The sequence below is a fragment of the Nanorana parkeri genome, unplaced genomic scaffold, assembly GCF_000935625.1.
Source record: "Nanorana parkeri isolate BGI_ZX_2015 unplaced genomic scaffold, ASM93562v1 scaffold896, whole genome shotgun sequence".
NCBI classification, from domain to species: Eukaryota; Metazoa; Chordata; class Amphibia; order Anura; family Dicroglossidae; genus Nanorana; species Nanorana parkeri.
Window position 1 is genome coordinate 668,418 of NW_017307164.1, and position 15,828 is coordinate 684,245.

Below are 15,828 nucleotides of genomic sequence, written 5' to 3' on the forward strand. Positions count from 1 at the left end.
GTCCCCTCCTCTCTCGTAAAACTGTCGGGCTCTTGGTCCATGACCAAGTGCCCGACTTTTCAGAGAGGGTGACACCAAAATGACTGTCAGACATTTTTTTCAATCGATCGATGGAATTTTTTTTCCGATCGATCAGATCTGGCAGCCAATGAGCTGCCCGCTCTGATCGGTTATTCTGACAGCAGCCGGCGGCACCTGTCAGATTACAATGTAAACAGCAGGATTCCTCGATCGACATGCGGCTTGTGTTGATGGAGGAATCGGGTTAATATTTTTCATTCAGATTGCCGGGTTGAACAAAAAAAATTTATCGGTGTATGGCCAGCCTAAAGTGGATGGAAAAATGTCAATCAGATGCAGTCACTGTTTGGGTATTCTGACAACCGTGGAGCCAGCAATAGCCAGCAGTGGAGATTTGTCCATCCACACTGTTGGAAATTCTTTACACGTATGGCCAATTTAAGACAAGCAAATAGATTATGTTTCCAGGCAAAAGCATGCCTATAAAATGCTGCAAATCCTGCATTGCACAAAATAGACAAATCTTTTTGCAACGCAGAGTGTGAATCCAGCTCCGATCCCTCAAAAACTTGCCTTGAAAATTGCTTGGTTAGCTTTTATTGAATTAGCTTGACTAACTTCTTCTCTGCAAGTTAATCTATGCATGAGGTTTCTCAGGGAACTTTGACCTGCTCAGCCAGGCATGGCTATGAGGAAGGGAGGGTCCAGCATTAATTAGGTGAACTTCTTTTGGAAGCTGTTAACTTTCAAGGTCTGGCAGGAGTTTCACATGCTGGCAAGCAGTCCCCTCTGCCTCCCTGTGTGAGGCCTCCGTGTATAAACACCCTCCGGAGAGCCAGAAGTGAAAATGTTGAGACTGCTGAGCAGCGATGACTACGAGGTGGGCACCAGGATCAAAGGGGTCACTTCACGCACCCTCTTCACGCTGGCCGTTGGGGCAATCGGATTTCTGCTCTTAGGATTCATCATAGGTAAACATTGACTGCTACTCTATTGCATAACTGCGAAGAAAGGACTGTCTGTCTAGATTTTATAAAAATCTCAAAGCGTTAACTAATTCGGCATTCATGGGCACAAAGTGTTAACTTATTCAGCAATAATAGGCACAAAGTGTTAACTTATACAGTGTTAATGGGTGCAAAGTGTAACGCTAATGCAGCATTAATGGGCACAAAGGCCATCCCTAAATCACATTGTTTGTAATTTAATGCCCAAAAGACATGGGCCCATACAAGTGCAATTGGTGCTTTTGTTTACATTCAGCTTGTCTGCAGTCTGCACTGTACAGTGTAGCGGGCAGCATACTTCAGACCTGGGTGGAGAACAAAAAAAAGAAGGTGTCTAGGTCAGGCGTGTCAAATCCAAACTTACTAAAGGGACATGCTGAGGGCTGTGAACAAAATCAGGGGCCGGACATAAAGAAGAAAGAAAAAAATTAATCATGCTGCTTGCCACGGTGCAAAGCTCGAGCCTAGTAATCATTATATGACGGTCCTGGTGTTTTGTGTGTAAGGGCACTACAAGTGTCACACACAGGACACCAGGATTGTCATATAATGGGCAGGAACTGCTGACACTTGTAGTGCCCTCACACACAGGACACAAGGACAGTCATATCATCATTATAAGACAATCCTGGTGTCCTGTGTGTGAGGGCACTACAAGTGTTAGCAGTCCCTGCCCATTATATGACAATCCTGTGTGTGAGGGCACTACAACTATCAGCAGTCCATGTCCATTATATGACACTCCTGTGTGTGAGGGTGCATTAAATGGACAGGGACTGCTGACACTTGTAGTGCCCTCACACACAGGACACCAGGATTGTCATATAATGATAATATGACTGTCCTTGTGTCCTGTGTGTGAGGGCACTACAAGTGTTAGCAGTCCCTGCCACTTATATGGCACTCCTGTGTGTGAGGGTGCATTAAATGGACAGGGACTGCTGACACTTGTAGTGTCCTCACACACAATCAGTCCTGGATACACCAGTTGCTGCTGAGACCAGAGGCAGAGGCGTGTAGGAAACCTGCGGCCGAGGACAAAATGTGCGGGCAAGAAGAAACCTGCAGCCCAGGAGAGAAGTGCGACAGAGGAGAAAGGTGGAGGTGTGGGGTCCTAAGAGGGTGGCCAGCTGAATTGGCGCTCCTACTAAAACACAGCTCAGGACTAGTGAGCCTGAGAAAATCTTGTGGCGGGCCGATTCTGCCCTGCTGTGATCTAGGTTTATGCAGATGGCTGTGTGTGAAATCCCATAGGCTTGGCTAAACGTATGCAGGGGTTGTTTCTCCAGTGATTTCAGGAGTGCAGTGCGTTATAGCAATCATAATATAGGTTAATTTAGGGCTCATTAACACCACTGTTCTGCAGTACCTTTTGTCGCGAATGACACCCCAAAATACCTTACCTAGATCTTATGTTGCAGCAGAGCACAACGTAGGATAAGGCACTACATTGCATTGCAGTGGGCTTCATAAGCAAAAATGCTACAGGAACAATTTTTGGTCTGTTGTGGTTCGTCAGGGAATGCATTCAAATGAGCAGTGTAACCGTAGAAAAAAATAAAGTATTACATCCGTTTGTCGGGCACTGCTATTTTGGTATGTACTTTTTCGAGCTACAATGAGGTGACACAATGTTTAAGTGTGAACAGGCGCCATTTAAAGTAATGGAATACTGTATGTTGCGCTTTGCCGCACTTCGGCATTCAGAATGGGTCCTTAGAGTAATGCACAGCTTTGTGTTACATGCATACTTATGGAGTGAGCTTTTCCGGTAAACCACACCAAAGGCACAGAACGCAGACAAGCTGAATGTAAACAAATCAATGTTCAAAGCGGACCCTAAGGCATGGTTCACACCTGGGCGTTTTGTAGCGCGTTCGAACGCTCTGCAAAACGCTCAAACACCGAAATCCCATTATTTCCTATGGGTATGGTTCACACCTGAGCGTATTACAGGCCGAATGAGCGCACTACAAAACGCCCTGTGCCCAAAGAAGTACAGGACACTCAAAAATCAAATTCTACTACAGCTGTTACTAACCGATATTTGTATGTTTTACATTTCAAAAAACCTAATAAAACATATTGAAGAGAAAAATCTAATTCTACTAATGCATCCCTCTATTTATGACATTTAATAATAACACAGACATGTCAGGTGTAAAATGTTGTGATTATGAAATACTTAGGGCTAGTTCACACCAAGTGCATTCCAGGAGAAGAGCAGTTACAGACCGGATCAAAACTACGTCCAATGTATTCCAATGGTATTTCGGGCTCTAGTTCACACCGCAGCGTTCAGTTCCAGAGCATGTAAAAAAAACTGCAGCAAGCCCTATTTTACCTGCTCTGGAACGCAGGCAAATGCATAAAAAACGCATGCAAACGCCCTGGAACGCCCTGAAAGCCCATTTTAAACTAAATATATATTTATTTTTTTTACCAAAAACGGCCCGGAACACATCCAAAACGCGGTATAACACACTGTACTGTGTGTGCAGAAACTCATGCCGATCTGGTCTGCATTTGGTGTGAACAAGCCCTTACACTTGCAGAGCATTCACTTCCTGCTTTGAAAGGTGCAAATAACTTCAATTTGGCAAATGCGTATTTCTCTTTTCTTCACCAGTCTTCTGACAGTGGCCATGTTAACTAAGGGCAGATTACCAGCTCTCCTTTCACTTCCTGGATTTCTGGCACATATAGGACATGTGACCATGCACATCCTCTCAGGGGAGGGAAACGCCTTTCCCTTAGATCTCGTGAGATTACAGATGAGATTTCCCAGCAATGCTCTGCTGATGACAAGGCAATCCAAGTGTGCATTGCTTTGGCAAGCTGAAGTCATTTTGCCCTTTCAAAGCAGGAAGTGAATGCTGTGCAAGTGTAAGTATTTCACAATCACAGCATTTTACACCTGACATGTCGATGTTATTATTAATCGTCATACATAGAGGGATGCATGGGTAGAATTAGATTTTTGAGTGCAAAGGTCCGTTTTAAACTGAGTTCTAATTGGAAGAGTTGCTCTGCATTATATGGCCAGTTTCAGCCTTGTAAGAAGAAAGAGAAACACTTCATCCCCTGTAGATGTTACCAGTATATCACCAAAAGTAAAAGGAACACTGCACTGAACTTAAGGCTATTGCAGGGCACTCCTGATATTTTACCTCAAGCGTGAGCAAGAAATGTGATTTTTTTTTTTTGATTTTTTTTTTTGATTTTTTTTTTTGGGGGGGTGGTGGGGATGGGGGGGAGTTCTGTTGCCATAGTTGCAAGGAAGCAATATTTGAATATTTTGGCAGTTTGTAAAGCTCCTAGAAGGCTACGGACTGAACTGAAAAGTCATTATTAAATAATTATTAAAGAAAATGCTACTTGATACATATGATCACTATGATTATATGTATCAAGTACCATTTTCTTAATAAGGCTTTGGAAATAACACATTATCGTATCTTATTGTGGTTGTATTTTATATGTAAATGTCTTGCCCAAACAGGATGGTTTGCAAAATCCACTGGACATTCGAGGGCTACTCCAGAAGTACAAAGCATGAGAAAAGCATTCTGGGATGAAATGAAGGCGGAAAATATTAAACAGTATCTACAGTAAGTCCTCTGAATTACCGTGACATCATTGCAATGTTTTGGCTTGTTGATTTTTCTTCAGTAAGCCACATGTAAAGAAACTTTACTCACACACACCTGCCATGCTCTCCTTATGTTCCACCAATTCGAGTGTCCTGCTCAGGCCCAGATTTCCCACAAGGCCACCGAGGCCCGGCCTCAGGGCGGCAGAGCGCCGAGATCCCCTCCCCCGCCGCCCTGCCATCTGGTTGCCATTCTCAATTGATGGGGAGGGGGGCTTGGCGGCGCGGGGGGCGTATTGTGGAACCTGGCCTTGGGGTGGCAGGGGGAGTAAATCCGGCCCTGGTCCCGCTGCCCCTACAGCCTTCTCCTCCCCTAGAAAATGTCGACCGATCCACTTAGGGAAAGGCTTTAGAGCCTGTGAACCAATCCAGCTAGGCAAAGATTTTGGAGACTGTAGACCGATGCACCTAGGGAAAGACTTTGCATACTGTGGACCAATCCACCTAGGGAAAGACTTCTGTGTGACAGACTAGTGCATCCCGCCCTATTTATCTTACTTGTTAGAAAGGCCACACCTCTCTTCATATACTGCACCTCCACCTCCACGTCTCCACTTTGTATAAATTATATGGGTATTGTGAGGATTCGCGCCAAACGGTAGCACATTAAGGACACCGCCACTCGCTTTTCACTTTTGAAGGCTTCTTTGCCCACTTTTATTAATTTCTAATTGAAAGAAACGTCCACACAGGTGTTCCCTCGCAGGGGTTTCCAAACACAAAGTATAATTTTCTTAAAATTTTTTTTTTCGTCTCACCGACTTCAGGTAAGTCCTTTAACCACTTCAAGACCAGGTGTTTAGACACCCTTCCTGGCCAGGCCATTTTTCAGTATTCAGCGCTGCGATTCTTTGACTGAAGTTTATTCCGTCATGCAACGCTGTACTGAAATTAATTTTATACCATTTTTTGGGGACAGATAGAGCTTTATTTTGGTGGTATTTAATCACCACTGGGGTTTTTATTTTTTACTATAATTAGGAAAAATTACAGAAAATTTTGAAAAACAAGTGTTTTTTTTTACATTATGTTAGGAAACATTTATTATTACCCAGTTTTTTGGTAAAATATAAAAGTCAGGGTCACGTCGGGTAAATAGACACCAAACATGTCAAGCTTTAAAATTGCGCGCACCCGCTAAATCGCAGAAAACTACCATACCCAAAATTGGCCTTGGGCGACACTTTAAAAGCTTTTACCGCTCATCAGTTTAGTGTTGTCAGTGATTGATGGCCCTAGACTTATTGCTCTCACTGCAACGTTTGCGGCAATATGTAACATGTGCGGCGTAATGGGCGCAATCGTCTTTTTTTACACGTATGCGCCCCGACGCATGTTTGCATGCGTGTATGTATGGGTGGGGACTTTTAAAAAATTTTTTGTTTTTTTATGTGTAACTTTTTTTTGAGGGGGGACTTAAATTTTGTTTTCCTTTTTTTTCTTTTTTTTTTACTAAACTTTATTGCTATCACATAGGGGGTTTTTATTAGCCCCCATGTGATAGCAAAATATGTGACAGGTCCTCTTTATGGAGACATCAGGGGTCTCCAAGACCCCTAATGTCACCTAGGACCCCCCTGAAGAAGCTGATGAAGCAGAGATCTGCTTCATCAGCTTCTCTCCAGCATCTGAAGCTGGAGAATGACACAAGAATGCGGAAGTGATGTAATATACAACACTTCCGCATTCTGACAGAGGAGAGGGGACCGGAGGGTGCTCGTGTACCGAGCTCCCTCTGATCCCCTGTGACACAGGCGACCTGCTGATCCCGGGCTCACACCGGGCACAGCGGAGCCTGGGATCAGTGGGACAACGGCAGGGGGGGGAACCGATCGGTACCCCATACACGCGATCCGCCGGCTCTACAGCGGATCGCTTGTATGGTAACCGGCATCGCTGCCTGTTTTTACATTTCGGCCGATTCCCGCGGGGGCGTGTCTGAGCGGACGTCTAAAGACGCTCACTCAGATCTACAGAGCTCCGGGCCGGCCGTTTTTTTTTACTACGGCCGGCCCGGAAGTGGTTAAAAAAAAACGTCTGGCCACACAGGCTGTATCCAAAACGCTAGCCACACCGGCTTGTCCTTTTTCCTTTTGCCACATAGGAGGACTGCCACACAGGCTGGCTCTTTTGCCACACAGGCGGATTGCCACACAGGTGGTCTGCTTCCCAGTCCACCAGACACACAGTCTGGTTCCAGGGTGGAGCTCCTTTCTTAGGAGGCTGGGAGTTCTTGTAGAAGCCCTAACAAGCCAGTTATCTTCAGCTGGGCTTGTTACCTCCAAGCCTCCAGCCCTCTCAGCACTTCCCCCTAGAGGGCAACCTTTTAGTAGAACACCTGAACCTGGCATATACTCTGCCATCCTGGCTAGACCCAGACGTTTTTATCAGCCTGCTGCCACAGTATGGACAATATACAAACTAAAACTGATTTTAATTCCTTCACATTTTGACCAAGAAATGCATCACAACGGTTCTTCAGTTGGCATAATGTGCAGGGAAGCATTAACGATCTCATGAATCTGAAACACAGCAGATCCCCCAAGAAACATAGATTTACTAGCTGTTCCTATGTCTGTTAACATAGTTCCTTTGCCTCTACAAGCAGTGGTTGTCCTTCTTCTTTTTTTTTTTTTTTTGCAGCTGTTGGAATTTATCAAGCCCTTGGAGCATGGGTGTTGCTAGATTCTAGTACCAAGTCGGCACTCTGTACTGGGCAGCATATTTGGAATGGCTGCTCAGTGTGAGAATGGACAATGCTGCACTAAAAGGAGGCTGAGAAGCCTCTCACCTAGAAAAGTGGAAGGCATGCGGCGATGCACTGAGCACGGGATCACAACCCACTTTTGGGTCACGACCCACCAATTGAGAACCAAGGTTCTATTGTATGCTTGTTTTTCTGTTGCCAGGACAATAGTCTACTGGATTTTGATGGTCCGGGACTGATATGAATAAGATTGTGTTGCTTGGAAAGTACTAGAGAGTAAGATTAAAGTACACCTATTTTTTCATTTTACAAGGATCTTTCATGTTTCATCCCCCTCTTTATGGCCTTGACAGGGGTTGGGGAGCATTTGAACGCTGCTCTTTTTCATCCAAATCAAATTATTTCATTTAGGATTGAGTTATTTGTAATCAGAAGGGCCCAAAACATTAGTTTCCTTTGACTGTTTGATGCTGTTTTTACAGTAAATATGTGAAACACATCTATGTGGATTGCTGATGGCTTTGTATCTTCTCATTTGGTTTTGGTACAGCACCATTCCTAGCAATTTCTACTTTAAGTTCTCACTGCTGTCTCCATATATGTTTGGGATCTTAACCGCTGTTCCTCAACCTGTGACTGTAGTCACTTGGAAAGGAAGTGAGGGAAAATCTCCTAAAAGGGAACCAGTCATTAATAAAACTCTGGAAGTGGTTTTAAACTGTTCCCAGGATATCCAAAGCTAAAAAACTTATTGACTGTAATTACTTTATGACAATGTTGACAATAGTATCCTCTTGAGCAAACCACTTGTGTGAGGCCCAGAAGAGGTCAGACAACCTGCACTCCGGAGCACCAACAAATGAAATAATTGCCTTGTCCTTTTGCCAGGTAAACAAGATATAAAATGAAACATTTTGTGATAATTTCCTGAATGTGATGAATAGAACTTGATGATTCAAGTACATAATGATTTGACAGGTTGTCGCGGTTTTAATTAATCATTTGAAAAAGATTTTACTTCTGTATAAATATTCTGAACAACCACTTCAGCAGTTGTATGTCCAGCATTTGCGGAATGGAGGATCAGTATGCTGTGTGATTTTTATTGGACAAAAGAGACATATAACTTTTGTGAAGCTTTGTAACTTTGTGAAGTTAAAAGTGAAGCTCTCTTTAGGAAACAAAAACATAGCATTGCTACCGTATCTACTACATACTGTAGGTGTCAAGAATGGAAGTAAATTTGATTCCAGATGCTTAACTTATCTAAAAAAAAAAATGCAGGAGCTACTTTGAGGCGGATCCAGCTTGGTTTCAGTCCCATAGCCTAGTATTGAAATTGTGCACATGCATGTGCGTTTTTTATTAGTGATAACCGCGCGGTTTACACAGCATGGAGGGAGGACCTCCGCCTGTCACACAGCACACTGGAATCAAGATGGAGGACTCAACACTGAACCACATGTCTACTTAGGACTTCATTAGACTGGTCCAGGCCCAGGTCTGCCTCTATGATCAGAGGCATGCAAACTCGAAGAGGATGGGCAGTCGCTAGGGTTGCCACCCATCCGGTTTTCACTCAGACAGTCTGGTTTTGTTGTGTCCGGGTGCCCAGCCAGATCCCTATGCAGCTGAAGAGGCATGAATTGGCGGGGTTACACAAATAGCCGAGCAGCGGGGGGAACAAAGTTTTAAAGGAGAACATAATTCGACACACCGGCTCCCTGACATGGTGCTGCCCGCCTGAGGTCCGCCTGGTGAGACACCATGGACCAGACAGCACCGAGTGTCGCATAGCCCACCCGAGTGTCGTACAGCCGGCACAAACCACCAGGCCACCTGAAGACATCAGGGCTCCAACCCAGAACAGCACAGAGTATGTAGCTTCACATTATTTTGTATTGCTGTATAATGTATTGCTGGGTTTTGTAGCTCTCTGTAGCTGGCTCCTTACTCCCTCCCCTAGCTGCCTCTCCTCACCCTCTCCTCTATATTCTCCCCCCGCAAAAATAGCCGAGCGCGGTGCTAGAGTGTTCTGGTTTCACTTGAAGAAAAGGTGGCAACCCTAGCAGTCGCAGGAGTGCCTGGCAGACCATTGGTGCACAAATATGGAGCAATCGGGATGGTTTTTCCCCATAAATTAAAGATGCCAAAAGTAATGTGTGCTTGTCAATTGTTTCATGTTTTTTCCTTTTTTAAATGGTAATTTGGTCTCTACTGATTTCAAGTCTTGGTCTCTCACACTTGTCATAGCTTCTATTGTAAAGCAATAACCAACACTCTCAAAATGCTCAAATGCATTATAAGCAATCGGATGAAGAACTGTATATACAATAATTGCCCTTGGGAAATTGGATGAATCATTTTTCAGGTAGACTGCACTCAGGGCCGTTGCTGGACTATTTTGCGCCCTAGGCAAGACCAGCTACTTGCACCCACATGCCCTAGGCAAGACCAGCTACTTGCCCTAGGTGGCAGCACGCCTCAGGCGGCTGCCTTGTTTGCCTAGTTTCGTGCCGGCCTTGACTGCACTTACTTTTGTGTGGCTGAACCTCATAGCAGTTGTGTGGTCTGCTGTATCTCTAAATCGCTTACACCCTGTGAGCAAATTATGCCATCTTCCTTTTTATAGCCTTCTTAAACCCAAACATTTTTATATATTTCAGCTTACCAGTCCTTAGATGAGGTGGATACATAAGTTTTTTTTTTAATTTTTTCATTTCTTTTTTTTTGCTTTTTATTTTTCACCCGGTGATCCTGCCAGTAACACACATCCTATCCTAGATGACAATGCTTTCCATACTGTATTTGTGGAGGAGCAGTGTTGTCACTCTAGAACATGACTACAGAATAACTCCCTCTCCTTTTCTTCTCCATAACATCCATGTTGTAAGAGTGGATGGGGGAAATCTAGCGGTTTTTTTTCTTGTTGATCCATTAGAGCGTGGGGCAGCTGCAACATGTCATGCCAGTTCTAATCATCGGGGAGAATATATTTTATTCTACCTGAACTTCCCCTTTTAAACTGTTCCCCATCCTATATAAAAACTAAAAAAAAGAAAATTGGTTGCAGTTATGCTATTATTGTTATAAAAATGTTTCCATAGTTACTTTTTGATAAAGAAAAACATTTTTACAAGGATGTCAGGAAATGATTAGAATACACAATAGGAAATAAATATAATTCTTGCATCTGCGCCTGTTATGTGTAATGAAAGAAAATCTCCTAATATCTCATAATTACCAGTAACGTTCTATTCCATGTGAGTCAAGTCACCTTAGCTGTATTTATTAACCGTCACGCAGTTGATGACTAACCGAACCAGACTGGCAATTAATGTTTGTAAATGAGCTGGGTAAAATGAATATATTATTAAGCAATGCAACCTTATTCTGAGGTCAGAGCACGTATAATGCCGTTAGTTGTCCTTTACTAATAAACGAGGGTCCTTTTTGGGAATGAATAATAGGCATCTCTACTAACAGCAGGCGTGGGTCAAAGGTGCTACTGAAATCTCAGCAAGGAGCTCCTATTTATCTGATCTTTTTTTGAAGATGCTGATATATTTTTACTAAAATGAGGACAATTTTCTTGTTTTGGAAAACAACTATATGATACGTAGGTACCTGAGTTTTCTTTAAAGTCTTAAAATGAAATAAAACACTTTTGGGGGGAAAGTCTTTTAATGACACCCAAACTTTTCATTACATTGAGAACATTTCAACATTTAAAGTGTATGTAAACCAATGTGGAATCCACGCATACCATGCAGAAAGGATTTTTTTTAATCTTAAAGGAGAACTATGGGGTCAGTGTTTTTTCCTCATAGTTCTCCCCAGGGTCACGGGAGGACACAAACTAGCGTCCTCCCATGACCCAATGCTCAGTATACCGCAAGCTACAGCTCACGGTATACTGAGACCGCCGCAGCCGGGATGGATCCCGACCTTACTGTCGAGATCCACCCAGCTTCGTGATTGACAGCTGGCTCTGCCTATCTAGAGGCAGAGCCAGCTGTACCCGCCCCCTCACCCGTCTGTTTCGCCAGTCAGCGCTGGAGGATTGGACAGGAGAGGGAGGGAATCCCTGTAGGGTACTGTGAGTGACAGTCACGGCTCTCTGCAGGGACAGGATCGAGAAGTGAGCGAGCGACGGTATGTGTTCACTCCCGGATCTATTGAGCCGACGTGTGACAGTTTAATTGTCACACGTCAGCTCGAACTATGAGGCTGGGTGATTTTCACTCACTTCATAGTTGTCCTTTAAGCAGGGACGTGCGGTGAGTTCAGTGGTAGTTGAGGTACCCCCCCAGCCTGCCACCAGCCTGGTCACCAAGCTATGGGTGGAGGAGACAGAGAGGAGACTCCCTTTCCCTCACTTACTCATCACTGATGAGGCATCTAGATGAATGCCATTGATGTTGTTTGTTTTTTTTTGTTATTGGACGGCTTTGACCCATGGCGCTTTGCCATTGGTCCAAACCATCCGCAGAGCTCAAGCCTCTGACTTCAAGTTAGAGGCTGTTGTAGCTCCGGCCTCACTGTGCTAGGTTACACACTGCTGTGTTGTAGCTGTGGCTTCCTCCAAAGACCATAACACACAACGGGGGATGAGATTTCTGGCAAACCCTGCCACAGTTGCTGACTCTAGAAGGAATAAAGCTGTGCCTTCTCCCCAGCCTATTGGCTGGACAGTGAAAGAGCAGTGGAAGACTTATGAGGTTACTTCCCTGCTCACCCTGCTCTTTTCTCCTATTAGCTTGTTCTTTGTCAGCATATTTGCATGCAGCACATCTAATTGGCTCCCAATCTTACCCCTCCATCTTCCAGTCTGAAAGCTGATTTGTAGGTGATTGGATCATATCCTGTGTTTTTGTTTTTTTTATATCCATTTAAAATTTAGCTTTAAAATCTGACCAGACAGAAAAAAAAAAACCTTTTACTTCTAGGCTCTGGTCATTTGTTTTGCCTCTTTAATGCCCTTCTTCACATCGCTCTAAATTTGTAATTTCACGTTTGTTTTATTCTATAAAACTGATTGCAATCTCTTATATGTCTCATTTCTATACAACTGATTTTACTGGTCACTGGGAGCATTTGTATGTTCTCTAGTTTCCACCCTTTTATGCTATTTTTGTAACTTTTATTTTATGCTACAGGAGATGATGGTATTAAATAATAATAATTTTCACTTTAAATAATTCTGGTGTGCAGCCAATAACTACTTCTTCCTTTTTTTTTTTTGCAGCAATTTCACCCAAGTTCCCCACTTAGCCGGTACGGAGGAGAACTTGCTTCTAGCCAAGCAAATCCAAGCCCAGTGGAGAGAATACGGACTGGATAAAGTGGAATTAGCATTCTATGACATTCTCTTGTCATACCCAAATGACACAAATCCCAACTATATCGCCATTATTGATGAACAAGGCGCAGAGGTAAAATGCACAGGAAGACGGAGTAAAACATTATAGCTATAAAACTCTTCATTTAAATAGGAGAACTCCAGAAGTAGGACAGTCATGCTACATTTGTAGATCAGGGCAGAGTAAGTGTGACAATATGCATTAGACTTTCATCCATGCCACCAATCCAGAGATCTGTATTCTACATACAAGTTGCCACTGCTGGCTTTGTAGCAGGCAGGTTGTGGGAAAGATCCCAACAAATATTCTTCCTACAAATACTTTTATGCATGAGGCTGATGTGCCAAAGGGCAACGGTGCAGTAATTGGTAGTAACCAATCTGTTTTCAGCAACTTTGCCCAATAACACATTTATAATGTAGTGCATATTCCTATACATCGCAAAGTTAGTCCACACAATGGCCTGCATTTTACAGCCCATTCATAAAATACAGGCCATGGTGTGGAGCCTATGGTCAGACATTGAGTACTTTCTGCTTAATCTGGCAAACAAACTTTGTGATTTAAAGGAGAGGTCGTTCACATTACTTTTTTTTTCCCCTCACTCCTATTCATTTGAATAGCTTTCTTTTGACTTCTACAACCAGGAGAGGGCTATATGCATCACTGTGCTTTAGAAATGTGCCTTTTTTTTATTGTATAAAAGTATAACGCGGAATGTTATGGTGAGGAGAAGGAACAATTTTCACTTACTATCCTGAAATGAGGAATAATCATCTTATTTTTGTCATATGTGCTGAAATGAAACATACGAATACCTTCTGTTCTAAGAAGGCAGTACTGTGCTACGCATTAGTTCTGTGGGGATTTTAAACTCTCTTAGTTCTTTCTCAGCATAGACTTTTGTGTTTTCTTGTTGATCTCCAAGCCCTACTCTATAGAAGCCATGGTTTTATGCACTGCATGGCCATAGCTGTATGCAGCTTGGAATGAATGGCTCTATAATATTAGGCTCTATCGGTAGTATACACCAGCAGTTCTGGATGTACAGTTAAGAGAACTATGGGGTAACCTCTTTATCCCATAGTTCTCTTTAGAGTCACAGGAGCACATATACTAACCTCCTCCCGTGGCCCAAAGCTCAGTATATAGCGGGACGAGGGAGCATGGAGCCGGCTTCCCGGCCAATCAGGAAGCCGGTCAGCTTGCAATGACTTGCTCCCCGGCTTCCTGATACCGGAAGTATCGGGCTAGGCATCAGAGCATTTGGTCGAGTACTCGCCCAAATACTCTGCATCAGCACCAATACTAGTATCGGTATCTGTGCATCCCTACCTATTACTATACATACACACAGAAAATAGAAAGCCAAACACTCTCCACCATTAAAGGAGAACTATGGGGTTAAGTCTTTTCCCCATAGTTCTCCTTAGGGTAACGGGAGGACACAAACTAGCGTCCTCCCATCACCCTGAGCTCAGTATACCGCAAGCTACAGCTCGCGGTATACTGAGACGCCGCATTATACCGCCCCTCCCCTGTCACAGCAGAGAGCCGTGACAGGATCGAGGGGTGAGCGAACGGCGGTATGTGTTCGCTCACCTCCCGATCTACTGAGCCGACCTGTGACAGTCTCATTGTCACAGGTCGGCTAGAACTATGAGGTGAGTGAAAAGCACTCGCCTCATAGTTCTCCTTTAATTTGTATGCTTTGTTTTATTAAAGTAGATCTCTGGGGAAAACAATTCTTAACCCTTGCAGTGGGGCTAGCCCCATACTGCAAAAGTTAAATGCTCATTTGTGTCTAGGTTAAAAAAAAGTTATACTCACCCGGTCCTCGGAGCCAGCCAGCTGACAGCACTCCCTCCAGCCTGTCTGCTACTTCACTGCAGCAATGGCCTGTCCCTTGGTATCCTCACACCAAATATACTGTCTATAAAACATGATGACTCAAGGATCCTTAGACAGCTGCAGCGGAGGGGAAGAGAGGCTCAAGGGACACGGTCTAACAGACAGACCGCTCCGAGGAACGGGTGAGTATACATTTTTTTTTAAACCTATACACAAATGAGCACTTAACCTTTGCAGCGCAGGGGTAGCCCTACTGCAAGGGTTAAGAATTGTTTTCCCCGGAGTTCTGCTTTAAGAGAAGAGTGGGACATTCACCCGACGCTTCATGAGCCAAACATCAGAACAGTTAACTTTTCCTATGATCATTTCTTCAACTGATGCGGTTGTTCTATTGACCTTTTTAAATGTGACTTTCACAATTAATCAGCAGAGAGATAAATGCAGACGATAGATTTAGCCACGTTGATGGATAGCGGCTGGACAAGGTCTGAAAGTCTCTTTTTTTGATTTCACCAAGTTCCATTAAACATAAAATGCAAAGCGGGCATATTTTCTAATTAACATTCCAATAACATAAGTAGGAGACAAAGGAGAAACCTCAACTAGGGTGCTAAGAATAAAAAGCTGCATTAGGGACAATCTGAACAAATCTCTATAATGAATGTAACATAAAGCAAACTTAGACTTAAAAACTAATACATTGGAAGCTCTCTGTAGTGTAGGCCCCTCTAGGGCTTTGACTGCTTTGACCCACCTTCCTCAGCCTATTGCATTTTCCTATTGGTTGATAGGGCTATCCATTAGAGTTTTGAACTAATCGGTTGGGCAGGAGAATGTAAGTCTGAGCATTAAACCCCAGAACAAAAATGGAACAATGTTACCAGTCCTTACATTTGGCTGCATTAGTTTTTACTTTTTCAGGCCAAGCACATTTTTAGGAAGTATGAAACAATACCCACTGAACCTGCCTAAGGGCTTGTTCACACCACATCTAGTGCGTTCCAGCACGGTTAGTGGCCAGAATGCATTGGATCCCATAAAGCAGGCCTCCCTGTGTTCTGGGGTGGGAGGGGACGTGGCGGTGCCATTATTAATTATTATCAATGGCACCGCAGCCTCCAACCCCCCCCCAACCACCCACAGTGCGATTGCATGCACCACAACGTGTGGCACATCAATGCCTGCACTATTTTTTCCGACCGCACCGGACAGAGGGTATTGCGGGGG

The 15,828-nt window shown here is 43.8% G+C and overlaps 1 protein-coding gene across 1 annotated transcript in view; it reads left to right on the top strand.

Moving 5' to 3' along the window:
* Positions 1–732: 732 nt before the first annotated feature.
* Positions 733–15,828, top strand: part of FOLH1B (folate hydrolase 1B) — a 48,358-nt gene continuing 33,262 nt past the window's right edge. The window contains 3 exon segments of the mRNA XM_018565863.1: positions 733–992; positions 4,531–4,639; positions 12,636–12,822. Coding sequence (XP_018421365.1) covers positions 869–992; positions 4,531–4,639; positions 12,636–12,822 — 420 coding nt within the window. The 5' untranslated portion in view covers positions 733–868.